The sequence below is a fragment of the Colobus angolensis genome, unplaced genomic scaffold (assembly GCF_000951035.1).
Source record: "Colobus angolensis palliatus isolate OR3802 unplaced genomic scaffold, Cang.pa_1.0 Scaffold288, whole genome shotgun sequence".
In the NCBI taxonomy this organism is placed as follows: Eukaryota; Metazoa; Chordata; class Mammalia; order Primates; family Cercopithecidae; genus Colobus; species Colobus angolensis.
This window is the reverse complement of record NW_012116132.1, coordinates 1,251,829-1,266,549: the sequence shown is the minus strand read 5'-3', so window position 1 is coordinate 1,266,549 and position 14,721 is coordinate 1,251,829. Positions and strand designations below refer to the sequence as shown.

The 14,721-nt window shown below is 47.0% G+C and overlaps 1 protein-coding gene across 1 annotated transcript in view; it reads left to right on the top strand.

The window, feature by feature from the left end:
* Nucleotides 1–14,721, top strand: part of PARP1 (poly (ADP-ribose) polymerase 1) — a 41,857-nt gene that overhangs the window by 19,895 nt on the left and 7,241 nt on the right. The window contains exons 8-15 of the mRNA XM_011948961.1: nt 1,363–1,503; nt 2,428–2,670; nt 2,952–3,020; nt 3,313–3,445; nt 5,548–5,743; nt 8,497–8,625; nt 12,230–12,313; nt 14,417–14,539. Of these exons, the coding sequence (XP_011804351.1) occupies nt 1,363–1,503; nt 2,428–2,670; nt 2,952–3,020; nt 3,313–3,445; nt 5,548–5,743; nt 8,497–8,625; nt 12,230–12,313; nt 14,417–14,539 (1,118 nt within the window). The remainder of the gene's footprint in view (nt 1–1,362; nt 1,504–2,427; nt 2,671–2,951; nt 3,021–3,312; nt 3,446–5,547; nt 5,744–8,496; nt 8,626–12,229; nt 12,314–14,416; nt 14,540–14,721) is intronic.

The window sequence follows — 14,721 nt, the reverse complement described above, 5'->3', positions numbered from 1 at the left end:
CCATTGCACTCCAGCCTGGGCGACGGAGTGATACCCTCTCTCTAAAAATAAAATAAACATTGTAAAAGAACAAGTGACTCTTATTCTAGGAGGCTAGGAGAGGGGCTCCTAAGAAAGGCTAGGTTGACAGCCTTACCTGGAGTACCGTGCAGGGTCTCCTGCCTGACCTCACTGCAGAGCAGCATCCGAGGCCTTACTCTCCAGGCCGCCCTGCACCCACCAGTCATCACGACCCTGGTGTGATGCTCGAGTCTCTGTTGTATGCAGAGGGAGTTACTGATCAGCACTAGTGAGAAATGCCCCAAGCCAACCAAGACAGTGAGAGCAATGTATGTTTTGGCAGGAGAAGTGACCCGCTGCTTATTTACTCAGAGACATGTGGCATAGTCTGATGGCGAAGGTCACAGTTTGGTGGGTGGAGGATGAAGGTTCCATCCTTGAACATAAACCTGTTATTGACCTCCTTTTCATATCCTGAGAGGGGACCAGTGGTCACTGCAGTGTGTGTGGGTGGTCATCCCGAGTCCACTGTGCTGCTGGCAGCCTGGGTCCGAGTGCCCACATGAAGGGCCAGGTGGGGCCTGGCATTCTGACCCCTCCATGGAGGGTTCCCTCCTCTGCTTTCCCCTAACTTGCAATTCAGCATAAATCAATAATTTTGTTCTCTGGAGACCTCACCAGTTTCAGTTAAACTGTCAGTGTTTCCTAGTTGTTTGCCCTCACAGGGAAGGCAGTAAGGACTTTTCCTTGCAACATCTCCAGTTCTGGAAACGTGTCACCAGCACTGTGTTGTTTGCTGTGAACAGAAGGCACACCCCTGTCCAGGCCTTTCTGGCCTGGGTCAGTGCACACCAGGCAGCTGCTTTTCGCCTAGAATCGGTTAGCTCAGCTCAGTGTGATTGTGCTGGCCACTCCTTTGAGGGACTATCATGGACATGTCTCATTTTAAAATGGGGTTAATTAATAAGAATTGCAGTTTGGGAGAATAACAGAAGGAATTGGGGGTTCATGTGACCTTACCCCTCTTCCCATCCTGGTCCCTCATCCGCAGATGCAGCCTTCCTAGCCTGACCATGGAGCGGACCTGGGGTAACCCCCAGCTGCCCGGCTCATACCAGCAAGGCTGGCCTGGCCATGGAGTGGCATTTTGTGGCTTGCTCCCTGCCCAGTCCTTTCTGTGTTGAGGAACATCTGTAGGTGCTCAGATGGCAGCTTGCTGTCCCGTCCTGTTTTCTCGCAAGTGTATTTTCATAGGCTTTTCCCCAGGAGCTCACTGCTTGGCTCGCCTGCTCTTCCACCTCCCCTTACTGGGGAGCAGCACCGGAGTTGACCTTGCTGAATGATTCTCTCCTTTGATCCCAGATAAGCCATTATCCAACATGAAGATCCTGACTCTTGGGAAGCTCTCCCGGAACAAGGATGAAGTGAAGGCTATGATTGAGAAACTCGGGGGGAAGTTGACAGGGACAGCCAATAAGGCTTCCCTGTGCATCAGCACCAAAAGTGAGTTGAATCTGAATTTGTGCAACAGGGATAATGCTCTGTATCTTATGATTGTGATGACAAGTCAGTGAGGAAGAGTGGATCACAGCACTCAAAAACTGGATCTTAACATCATCATCGCTCTGGTTCTTTATGAAAGGAAACAAGTATTTGCCCTCAATGTCGCTGCTTTGTACTATAGATTCACGTGTGTTGCATGTTCCCAACTAAAGACGGTAAGCTACTACAGGTTGAGTCTCCCTAGTCCTGAAATCCAAACAAATTGCCTCAAAAGTCAACACTTTTTGAGTGGCAACATAATGCTCAAAGGAAATGCTCATTAGAGCATTTCAGATTTCAGAGTTTTGGATTAGGGATGCTCAGTCAGTAAATACGAAGCAAGTATTTTAAGGTCTGAAAAGTTTCTGGTCTCAAGCATCTCTGATAAGGGAAACTGCTCAACCTGTATTCTCATCACTTTGCACTGCTCTGTAAGATGTGCGTAGATCTCTGCCAAAACAGAAGTTCATGGTTCAAGTATGTTTGGAAAAGGTAGGGTGAAACAAAAGGTAAACAGGTTTCTGTGTGGGTTTATTATGCTACTACCACTGTAGGTCTTCAGGAACCAGAGAAATAGAACACAGGATTTCCCATACATATTTGACATCAGGGTGTTTTTTCCTTGGAGTGTCTGTTAACATCGTGCTGTAGAATGGCTTGGAGAAGGCTGCCCTGGCTCATCATACCTTAGAAAAGGGGGAATATTGCTGATCAAGATGATCGTTAGAATGAAAAACGCTCTTGGGAGCATTAGACTTGGAAGCAAAGGAGAGCTGTGGATGTTGAGGGTTTGGAATTACACAGTAAATATAACTATAGTAATTTGAGGTTTCAGTTTTGTTTTAAACTTATATTTCTTTTTTTTTTTTCTTTCAATTTGAACAGAGGAGGTGGAAAAGATGAATAAGAAGATGGAGGAAGTAAAGGAAGCCAACATCCGAGTTGTGTCTGAGGACTTCCTCCAGGATGTCTCCGCCTCCACCAAGAGCCTTCAGGAGTTGTTCTTAGCGCATATCTTGTCCCCTTGGGGGGCAGAGGTGAAGGCAGAGCCTGTCGAAGTTGTGGCCCCAAAAGGGAAGTCAGGGGCTGCACTCTCCAAAAAAAGCAAGGGCCAGGTCAAAGAGGAAGGTAAGGGCCCCAAGCTGCCCCCTCCAGGGCCAAAAGCCGGGGACATTGGTGGCCAAGTTGGCCTGCACAGAACCTGTCCCTTTGTGTCCCTGACATGGCCTGTAGAGTGCTGCAGAGCAGGAAACAGAATGGCAGGCACTTGGGGTGGTGGGAGGAGTGTGTATATATAGATGCCGAGTTGACAGACCATGCGAATGAGAACGACTCATTTGCCTTCTACCTTCCCCTTACTTTTCAGTTACGTTTAACTTCGTGTTGACATTTTTCTGTTCCCTTCCAAGGTATCAACAAATCTGAAAAGAGAATGAAATTAACTCTTAAAGGAGGAGCAGCTGTGGATCCTGATTCTGGTAAGCAAACAGGACTGCCAGCCGAGTGGGCCGCGTGCCCCACCTCCCGCCAGCTGACTAGGAGCACACATCCGAATGCCCACAGCACACCTGGGGCAGTGTGGTTGTGGCTTTACCCTCAGGCCTCTTTCACCAGCTCCCCCAGTCCTGAGAACACACATTTCAGGGGAACCTCCTGAAGGTGGTGTTAGTGTATCCAAGAGGCATGAACCTCAGGCCTGCAAACCCCTTCTCCCTGAGAGCGCTAGCCCCTCAAGGGGAGAGAAAACTAGATGCTTTGCCTCCGGGACAGGACTGGAACACTCTGCGCATGTCCTGGAGAAAGGTGGGAAGGTCTTCAGTGCCACCCTCGGCCTGGTGGACATCGTTAAAGGAACTAACTCCTATTACAAGCTGCAGCTTCTGGAGGACGACAAGGAAAGCAGGTGAGTTCTGCAGGTGTAGCCTGGTTGTGCAGAGACATGGGGCCATCCTGCATCAGTCAATGCTGCTGCCATCAGCCGTGTGAAACCCGTTAGGCCCAGTGCCTAGGGAATGAAATCTAATCACAGAGATCAAAAACGAACCATGAGGCCTTTGTTTAAAGGGGAGAAAGAAGCCACTTACTAACCAGTAGCATTGCTGTCCTTGTACAGTTATCCTGAGGTACGGTTTCACGTATTCTCCCACTGGCTTTTCTTTTTGTTTGGTGGGTTTTTTTGTTTGTTTGTTTGTTTTTCCAACTATTTGTTTTGTTTTTTGAAACAGTCTCACTCTGTTACCCAGGCTGGAGTGCAGTGGTGTAATCACAGCTCAGTGGAGCCTTGCCCTCCCAGGCTCAAACAATCCTCCCACCTCAGCCTCCCAAGTAACTGGGACCATAGGTGCACACCACCATGCCTTATTTTTTATGGAGACAGGGGCCTCACTATGTTGCCCAGGCTGGTCTCAAACTCCTGGACTCAAGTGATCCTCCCGCCTCAGCCTCCTAAACTGCTGGGATTATAGGCATGAGCCACTGCACCCAGCCCCAGCTGGCTTTTCTTTCAGCTGCTTGAATCAAGATTTTCTAATTTTACATATGTTTTAAAACTTTGAAGCAAATAAAGTTTGGCAAGCGTTGAACTTACTTTTTTTTTTTTTTTGAGACGGAGTCTCGCTCTGTCGCCCAGGCTGGAGTGCAGTGGCCGGATCTCAGCTCACGGCAAGCTCCACCTCCCGGGTTTACGCCATTCTCCTGCCTCAGCCTCCCAAGTAGCTGGGACTACAGGCGCCCGCCACCTCGCCCGGCTAGTTTTTTGTATTTTTTTTTAGTAGAGACGGGGTTTTACCGTGTTAGCCAGGATGGTCTCGATCTCCTGACCTCGTGATCCGCCCGGCCTGAACTTACTTTTTAATGTTCAAACTCCCTAGTAACTAAAGAGGTTTGGATTTGCCTTTTTTATTAACATGATGAGACAGGCAAGGGCGTATTCTGGATTGTGGTGTACAGCAGCTGGGAGGTGATGAGAGGGTGGGCTGGCTTTTGTCCTTATGTATCTAGGCAGAGTGGTCCTTAGCTAGTGAGTTCATTACCCTGCAGTACAGCCAACACAAAACAGGATTTATGTGTCAGTGGAAAGGCGTATGGAAGGAACTCTTATTAAATTCTAACGTTGATTGTGGATGTGGACATTTTTCTGGTGGCTAAGATTTGCCGGTGTTAAGTGAAAGGGTGGTGTGGGCTGTTAGGGTCAGAAAAAATTTTCAACATAGATCAAAGTAGTGCTTCCCAAAAATTTTCACAGGAAAAAAAGCAGAGAATGAATTGTTATACCCCTGTGCAGTAGCCCAGAGAATGGCCAGGGAGTCCCAAATTTTCTTTGAAATCTATAGTTCTGTCTTTAAAATGTACACAAATCTTGTATGTGGGTTTATGATATATCTGTGTTTCTTATGAAATGAAAATTAAGTTTTGCATTACCTCTGCTTTGAGTTAATGAAAAATTAGCTCATCCAAAGCTGAGCAGCACAGCAGCTGGATATGTGTGATGTGCACCCTCAATTGAGATGGAATTTGAACATGACAGCCTGCATCTCTGGGTCACCGGACCTGAGGAGCCATTGCCACTGCCCCCCTCATTTCATCGTGTCTTAGCCTCGGATCTGAGTTGAAAGTTAATTATTTTTAGGGTACAGCTTTAAGGGTTGTCTCCTTGAACACATGACTTCCAGATAGTACTTTGTATTTCTTTGGGGAGAGGAGTAGAATCGTTTTTATGCAAAAGTCTACAGACTCCAGGATTCACTCCTCAGGCTTGGCTGCCAGAACAAAGTTTAAACTCTTACGTGGCTTTTTTTTAGTCAATATGATTTGAAAGTTTAATGAGAGGTAAGATAAAGACCCTTTATTGTTATAGCAGTTCCTTTTGTTCTGTGTTAATCACTATCCTTTTGGGGTGTGTAAAATTCTTCCACACCTGAATGTAATGGCAAGAAAGGGGAACTCCTCCTGAAATGGGACAGCTGACCCACACTTGTGTATCTGACACCCTTCTTCCCACCACAGGTATTGGATATTCAGGTCCTGGGGCCGTGTGGGGACGGTGATCGGTAGCAACAAACTGGAACAGATGCCGTCCAAGGAGGATGCCATTGAGCACTTCGTGAAATTATATGAAGAAAAAACCGGGAACGCTTGGCACTCCAAAAATTTCACAAAGTATCCCAAAAAGTTCTACCCCCTGGAGATTGACTATGGCCAGGTAACCATGTGATGCCCTTACACTGTCTGCTTCTAGGAGTAGGAAGGGACACCTTACTCTAGAAAATCCACATTGTGGATCAGATGGCATCATAGTAAACATACTACCAAATGTTGAAAGGAGAATACTAGTCCTTCACAAATTCTCCCCCAAAAATAGAAGAAAATACCTCCCAACTCATTGCATGAAGGCCAGTACCACCCTGATACCAGAGCCAAAGCAGCACAGAACTACAGAGCAATTTCCTGTGAATAGACATGCAGAAACCCTATGAATAGAGATACAAAATCCTGACAGACCGAATCCAGCAGCATAGGAGGATCTATACACCACTCCCAAGTGGGATTTATCCCAGGAATGTAAGGTTGATTCAACATTTAAAAATCAATGTAATATATGAGTAGAGTGAAGGACAAAAACCACATGATCATCTCAATAGATGGCAGAAAAACCAGTCAACACCTTGAAGTATGAGATAGAGCTTAAATGAGAATTGTGGTGGCATCTTTGAGATATCGAGGAGGAACAGTCTTTTCAGTTACTCCTGAAACAATAGGGCATAATTCACAGATTCCAGATAAGGCTTTTCATCTGAACCCATGGTGACCCACCATCCTGTGACGTGGTCTGTAGACAGAATTATAGTAACTTGACCTGCTCTGCTAGGTCACACTTTATTAGTCCCAAATAATTTCCTAGTGCTGTCTCTATCTGTAGTTTTGGGCATCTCCTTGTATCTGTTAGCACACAGCATTCATTTGTCTGTTGGTTGACATTTTTAACTTTTCTGTTTTGTCTTTTTTCTTTGCAAAATGCTTGCCTTTTTGAAAATGAGAATTTACCACTTTTTTAATCAGGGAAAAGAAAACACATTTATTTACAAAAAGAGAGACCTGTAGGTGGGTAGAGATTTTAATTCGAAATCTTTGAGGCCTAGCATGTCTGAAAGGGGGAATTTTTTAGTTTACAGAGGACTTCATGAACTCTCTATATTAAAAATAGGATTTACATCTTGCTTATACAATGATGAGGCTCAGACAGCAGACTTTCAGGACAGATTTGGCCTGACTCGGTAGCGCCCCTTACTGAGTTAAATATTTGTTTTAAAATGTTTTGAGAATTTACTAAGGCACAAAAAATTAAGATTGCCAGGAATTAACCACAGTTAAAATAATGGTAGATATCTCTTTCAGTCAGCTTTCACTGCATATGTACCTTTTCCACCACCATATGTACCATGTTGCAACCATCTGCTTTTTGCCCTAATGTACCAGGAGCATTTCCTTATGTCTTCTAGAGCAGTGCTGTCCAATAGAATTATAATTCAAGCCATTTCAATACATTTAAAGTTTTTTATAGCCACATTTTAAAAAGCAAGAAGCCAATGAAATTAATCTTGGTATTATTTAACCCCATATATCCAAAATATTCTAATTTTAACACCTGATCAGTACCAACAATTATTAATGAGAAAATTTCCCTTTTGGTTTTTTCTCTACTAAGTGTTTGAAATCTGGTGTGTATTTTGCGCCTACAGCACACCTCAGTTTGGCCAGTGGCTACTGTAGTGGCCACTGGCTGCACCAATCCAGAGCATTATTTAAGGCTGCATTGAATCCCATCCTGTGTGTGGCTAGAATTCATCATTAATCAGAACAACTCCCTGCCTCCTGTTAGTCATTTAGATTGATTCTGGGCATTTGCTGTAATGATGCTGATATACATATAAATATTTGTGTGCCTCTGTGATTGTTGTCATTACAAGTAGTTAGTGGGTCATAAGGTATATGCACTTAAATAAGGGTTGTGCACACATAGATACTTTGCGCTCCAATGAAGTTATACCCAGAAGATAGCAGAGTACATTTAAGATGGTATTTCAACACTGAGAGTAGGTCTACTATGAAGGTGACAGTAGCAGCCATGAACACTAACAACACAAGTTAGCTCTCTGCTGCTTGGGTAAGCCAGTCTGATTCCAGGTTCAAAGCCCAATGTCAGTTTCTTTCACTCCAAATACCAAACTCCGTTTTAGTTGCTAGGGACACTGTGCTGGACAGAGCACAGTCTATGCCCTCATACAGTTCAAGTCTAAAGAGTTAAAGCAGTTTCAGTACAGTGTGATCTTGACATAACCTGGGTTCTTCAGACAGTGGGGGTGGAGCCTCAATAGTTTATTAGGCAGTGTAGGAGAGGACGTGACAGTTAATGCTATGATGTGCTTTAACACTGTAGGCTGGCTGGCAGCGCGTGGGACTGGCTGCTTGGTCCTTTGGGAATTTAAGAGAAGGCTATATAAACTTAGTCTTGCAGCTGGCCCTTGTGTGAGGAAGTGTAAGAAAAAAAGAGAAATAATTTGTCCTTCAGTTTCATATCCTATTGCTCCAAGGGTTGCCTCTACAGTTGCCCAGCACTTCCAGGTTGGGCATGAGTGGGCACTAGGCAGGTTCCCAGGCAGGGACCAGCAACCCCAGGGTGGGTCAGCCCATGCAGATGCTGCAGTGGCAACAAGAATAAGAATCTGGAGCAGCCAAGAAAACTTCAGGGGCGGGCACAGGAAGAGTCTGACCCGTGTACAGCATCAGGCACATTCATCCTGGCTGCTGTTTCCACACCTTTTTGATTAATACTCAGCTTTTTTTGCTGGTGGCACTCTAGCCTGTGTCCTTTGTCTGCAGCCCAGCCCCACAGACTCAGATACCTTGGTTGAGTTGTTGATTTGGGTCTCTTAGTAATGTGCTTTTTTCCTGAAGGATGAAGAAGCAGTGAAGAAGCTGACAGTAAATCCTGGCACCAAGTCCAAGCTCCCCAAGCCAGTTCAGGACCTCATCAAGCTGATCTTTGATGTGGAAAGTATGAAGAAAGCCATGGTGGAGTATGAGGTTATTGCACTTTATCATTTTATCTGTGAGCATTTGCTGTGGATGATGATTTGCTGAGCTAGTGAAGAGCTCTGCCTCTTCTTGTTTCTGTTTCAAAAACAGAATACCTTGGCTGTCAGCTTCTCGTACCTGTCCTTCAATCTTAAATTGTGTGAGTGCTGGGGCCTGGAGTGGTGGCACTTTTGCAGAGAGTTGTTTGATTTGCAGTGAAGCATGTGGTGTGTTGGAGAAAGCTGTTCCCTGGTCCCTAGTCCCCTTTGTACTCTTTTCTTTTTTTTTTTTTTTTTTGATGGAGTCTCACCATGTTGTTGCCCAAGCAGCTGGTCTCCAACTGCTGAGCTCAAGTGATCCACCCACCTCGGTCTCCCTAAATGCTAGGAATACAATGTGAGCCACTGTGACCAGCCCACCCTTTGTATTTTTCCCCTTCTTCATGCTGCAGCAGGGTGTATTAGTCATGCTTCCTTTATGGCCCAACCAAACCAACTGGAGTTACCATGGGAAGTGCAAGACAGCCCACTTAGAGTAAAAGAAAATTGCTGTGACACTTATTCATAAGATAAAATTCATACCAGTTTCTACAAGGTTGGCAGTGGGGTGAGGGCGATGGTTTTTGGATTAGTCATGCTTCTGTCCAGGGCAGAATGGCAGAGACTGCAGCCAAAGGCTCTGTGTTTCCTGTCTGTTCTCCTTCTCAGCTCCGCTCTCCCTCTGGGAGATGAGTGCAAAAGGGCGGACCCCTTGTTCTTGCTGCTCCTAGCATCAGAGGTCTTAAGTACTGACCCTGGGGGCCTTCAGAGCAGAGATGGTCCCACCTGGCCAACAAACACCCTCTCCTCTTCCCTAGCCGATAAACCCAGAAGCTTCAGGCTGCTCTGAAAAACAAGCAGCTGCGATGCATATGGTTATTCCCTTTGTCCTGGGCTCCTAGGAACCAGTGGAGGTTGAGAGTCTTAGATCAGCCTTAAAGCATTCCACCCTTCTCCATGGGGTTTCTCCCTTCACGCTCACATTCTGCTGTCTTCCCAAGTCCTTCCTCCTAGAGCCTCCTGGCCTGCCTTAGAGCTGGGAGGACAGGGGGTCAAAACTGGGCAGTATAAGCCCCATGGACATCAGGGCCAACCCAGTATCTCCCAGCCAAGAGCTCAGCCTGGCAGGAATGCTCACGCCTGTGCTGTTGTAGAGTGGAGTGTTGAGTTACATCCTCTAACGGGTTTAAAAAATGGCCAGGGCTTGTTCACTGTGCTCGTTCAAATCGCTGTGTCATCTGACTTGTTTATGAGGTCTACTAGTGTGAACAGCTTATGGATGGGCTCACTGAGAATGAGGGACGGGGAGGGAAAGGTTGAGAGGTGCTACGGTAAGGGAGAAGAGGGGCTCATTTCATTCACGTTTTGAAGTCCTGCACATCATTTCCAGTCTCCCACACCTTGGTCTATCTGTGATTCTTAGAAGTTCTCAGCTATTTTCAAACCCAAGTCCTTTCCTGTGAAATGTTGTTTTTGTTGTTGTTTTGTGTTTGGTTTGGTTTGATTTGAGATGGAGTTTCACTCTTTTTGCCCAGGCTGGAGTGCAATGGCACGATCTCAGCTCACTGTAACCTCCACCTCCTGGGTTCAAGCAATTCTCCAGCCTCAGCCTCTCGAGTAGCTGGGACTACAGGCATGCACCACTGTGCCCGGCTAATTTTTTTTTTATTTTTAGTAGAGATGGGGTTTCACCATTTTGGCCAGGTTGGTCTTGAACTCCTGACCTCAGGTGACCCACCTGCCTCAGCCTCCCAAAGTGCTGGGATTATAGGCATGAGCCATAGCACCCAGCCTGAAATGACATTTTAATGTTTTTCACTGGACAGGTAACTAGTTCAGCAGGAAGAAAAGGGACAGGGGTGCTGCTTGCTGAAACAAGCTAGAAGGCAGCTAGCTGGAAGTATGTGGAAAGCAGGATGCCTGCTCCTGACCTCAGTGGGGTCCACGTGGGATTGGAGTAACCATGTAGAGAAGGAGACACAGTGGCCCTCAGGGCTTCATCCTTAGCACCAGGGGAACCTGACTCTCCCTGTGAGGAGGGCACATCCTGAGTCCAGAAGGGAATGGGCTCCAGGTAGTCAGGATACACAGCGGGGGGCAGGGTTCCAGGCTGCAGCCCTAGGAGTCCCCTTCTGGCTGCAGCTGGGGCTCGTGGGTCCCCAGTGCCAAGTTGTTTCTCCCACTTTTCTCTTTCTCTCTCAACTGGGCAGCTGTGGAGCCACTGCTCCCAGCCCACCATCCAGCACTGTGCCTGAGTTTCTTTTCCAGTAGTGAGGGCAGCCTGTGTGGATGGAGCCCACCTCTTATTTTTAGTCTGTGCGTATGTTTTGAGGGGCGTACAATTAGGGAAACTAGGTATTTTCTTTTTTTTACATAAACACCAGAATTATACAGGTTGGAAAATGTCGTGCCCTTCAAAGTTCTGCCCCCACTCTGGCCATGCTGTGCCATCAGAACTTCTTTTGGGAATCCTTCTTGAGAATTGCTTTCAGAGCTGATTGACAGTCCATACCAAAGTCACTCTGTTCTTTTATTGTACCTTGTTCTTGGCTTGAAATAGATTATCCACCTTCTTCCCCAGATGTTGCTCTGGCTACTTAATTCTTGCCAGTAATCAGATCTTCCCTTAGGATGGAGTTTGCAGTATTGAGTGTACAGGGAAGCCCATGTCAGGGCTTGTGGATTTTATTAGAAGCTGTTGCTGCTGGCTTTTGGTCAGTGCCTGATGAGCTGTGAGCACTTTTCAAATCCTTTTATTTAATTTTATCACCATAGCAGTTCCATTTCTAAGATTCTTGTTCAGTTCTTTGTTCCAAGCACTGCAGGAAGTGCTGGACATGCAGAAATGGAAAGGCGCAGTCACAGACCCCGGGGATCTCGGAAGGGTCTATTGGCAAAGCCCCAGAAATGATGTCTCAGGATACAGTGTGGGGCCCATTGGTACACAGGTGTCTCCACGCAGGGGCTGAGCCAAATAGGCGGGGCTGCTCGCAAAAGGGAGTGAGTGCCTTTTAAGGAAATGGCCCCACTTAACAAATGGAAAACAAAGGCTGCAGATCTCATGCTTCTTCCACTGCAGCTTCTCTTGATGGCAGGCAGTTCCCAAGATATGAGCAGTAGCAATATTTGTTGGAGGTGACTGATCTGAAAGGAACAGCATTGATTTGAATGTAAGTCCATAAGTTCAGGAATGTGTCCTTTTTAAAAATAGTGTTCAACACTTGAAAACTCTTGGTTCTTTTCCAGCTGGGAACCCAGGGAGGGGTGCACTTAACTGCCTTGGCTCTGGGACCCCAGGGAAGGCCACTGAGTGGGGGGGGCCGGTCAGCATGACTTATGGCTTGGCTAAGCCCAGCCGTAAAGGAAGTGAGCAAGAATCTTCAGACACACTACCATCTCTCATTGGTGGAGTGGGGCTACAAACTCTGGATTTGGGTCACTGGTGTCCTCAGGAAATCCCAGCAGGCTCCTGACTGCTTCTGTTGGGGGCCTGAGGGTGGGCTGCTCGGTCCAGTTCTCCTGCTGTCACACTGCGTAGTCCCCAGCTTTCAGAGCAAAATCCCCTGTCTCCTCAGATCGACCTTCAGAAGATGCCCTTGGGGAAGCTGAGCAAAAGGCAGATCCAGGCCGCGTACTCCATCCTCAGTGAGGTACAGCAGGTAAGCACAGGGCCACCAGAGGCCTTCTGGAACCCTCCCCTGGCTGACTTAGGGGGCGAAACCTGGGGGTGGCAGGGAAAACATTTACTCAAGGTTAAGAAACTGGAAGTACTGAACTGCATTTCATGAGGGTTTAGATTTTTTTTAGTTCAATAAATGGCAAGTGCCTGCTACTTATAAAAGTTTATCATAAAACTAATGAATGGCAACATTTTCAGTTGTCAGATACATAGTAAACTGCCTATATACTTGAAGACGTTGGTTACCCTCTCTCTTAAAAGTAAAGGTATCCCTCTGTATCCTCGAGGATTGGTTCCAGGACTGCCTTGTGGTCACTAAAATTCACTCATGCTCAAGTCCAACAGTCCCCCCTGCAGAACCCATGGAGGAGAAAAGTTGGCCCTGCACATCTGTGGGTCTCGCATCCTGAGATTTTTTTGTGGGAGGGGGGATTTTTCTTTTCTTTTTCTTTTTTGAGACAGAGTCTCGCTGTGTCCCCCAGGCTGGAGTGCAGTAGCACAATCTCAGCTCACTGCAACCTCCGCCCCCAGGTTCAGGCGATTCTCGTGCCGGTAGCTGAGTTTACAAGCATGCGCCACCACGCCCAGCTAATGTTTTGTGTTTTTAGTAGAGGTGGGGTTTCACTATGTTGGCCAGACTGGTCTCGAACTCCTGGGTTCAAGTGATCCGCCCACCTCAGCCTCCCAAAGGGCTGGGATTACAGGCATGAGCCACCGCACCTGGCCTGAGAATAATATATTTTTGATCTGAGTTTGGTTGAATTCTCAACTGCAGAGCCCACAGGTGTAGAGCGCTAACTGTATTTATTGAAAACATCTGTGTATAAGTGGACCTGCACACTTCAAATCGATTGTTCAAGGGTCACCTGCGTTGTGGTTTTTATTTTATGTGTCCTTAAGAGTTAGGCAGAGTTTATTTTGCAGTTACTAGGAATTCGTCAGATGGAAACCTCTTTCTTTCATGTTATTTCAACATTCTTCGAGCATCTTTCAAGGTCTCCCAGTCCTGGAACCTTCCAGCTACATCCCAGAGAAGCTGGAGGGTTCCGCTTATGTTTGTGGGTGGGTGCAGGCTTGGCCTATAGAGAGAAGGAAAGCACACGGGAAACAGAAGTGGGCCAGGCAGCGGGCTTTCTGGCTGGTGCTGGAGAAAAGGCCCTGAACCGGATCTGTCAACTCCAGTTACAGCTGGCTCTGAGCAGTGAACGTCTCTCCTTATTCCTCACTGACTGAGAACTTGCAAGGCTTTCCTCAGCCCCTGCTTCTTCCCATGCCGTAGTCTTCAGGTAGAAGAGCTGGAATAGCATCCTTACCCATTTCCAGAGCCACCTGGGCAGCACAGATGGAAGCCGTACGACTTGGTGAAGTCCACGTTACAGCAAGAAGCAGGCGTGGGGCTTCAGACCTGCTGGGTGCCACTTGATATCCCCTTGACCTTCTTGTGGTCACCTAGGCTGTCTGCCAAATTCCTGGAATCCCAATGGCCCCACTCTTATCTCTGTGCGTTTTTTGCACACCCATTACATGTAGAGCACCAAGTGACACTGGCAGTAAGTGTAAGGGTTGCTTAGCCTTTCTGTGCCTGGCCACTTCAACCTCCAGGTACAGTAAAAACTAATTCCAATGAAGGTCAGTGGAGACAGGGAGCCTGACTGAATTTAATAGCGATGGGCAGCTTCCTCCCAACATTTTATTATGAAAATGTTTCAAACATACAAAAAGTTGAAGGAATTTTACAGCAGTAGTCATGAGCCCACCACCTAGATTTTACAGTTAACATTTTGCATAGTTGTGGCAGGGTTTCAGATGTCTGTAACTGCACAGTTCTTTGTACAAATGAAACTTCATGGGAGAAGCCCATCGTGTTGAGCAGTGCTTTTAGAGGATGGGGGTCCTGTGCTGCTCAGTGGTGTCACTTTAACAGGAAGGTGGTCTTCTGGTCGTTTCCCATGCATCCTGGCATGTGCATATACCACGCTACTTCTGGACCTGCAGCAGCACCCACCTGCTAGAAGAGAAAGCCTAGCCAGGGGCTCAGGGCTGCTTCCTCAGTCTTGTGTTCCTTCTGTCCCCTCGTCTCCAGGCAGTGTCTCAGGGCAGCAGCGACTCTCAGATCCTGGATCTCTCAAATCGCTTTTACACCCTGATCCCCCACGACTTTGGGATGAAGAAGCCTCCGCTCCTGAACAGTGCAGACAGTGTGCAGGTACGCAAGGGTTCAGACCCTGCAGACCAGGGACTGCAGGTCTGCTGGGTGAGGGTGTGACTCCCTTGCAACCGTCCCTCCCCGTCATGATCCCTGAGGGCAGTGCCGATGCTCGGAGGGCCACCTCCTTGCCCTTGTTTTGAAGTTGGGTTTCTACCCACATTGATGGAGGGAGAGCCATT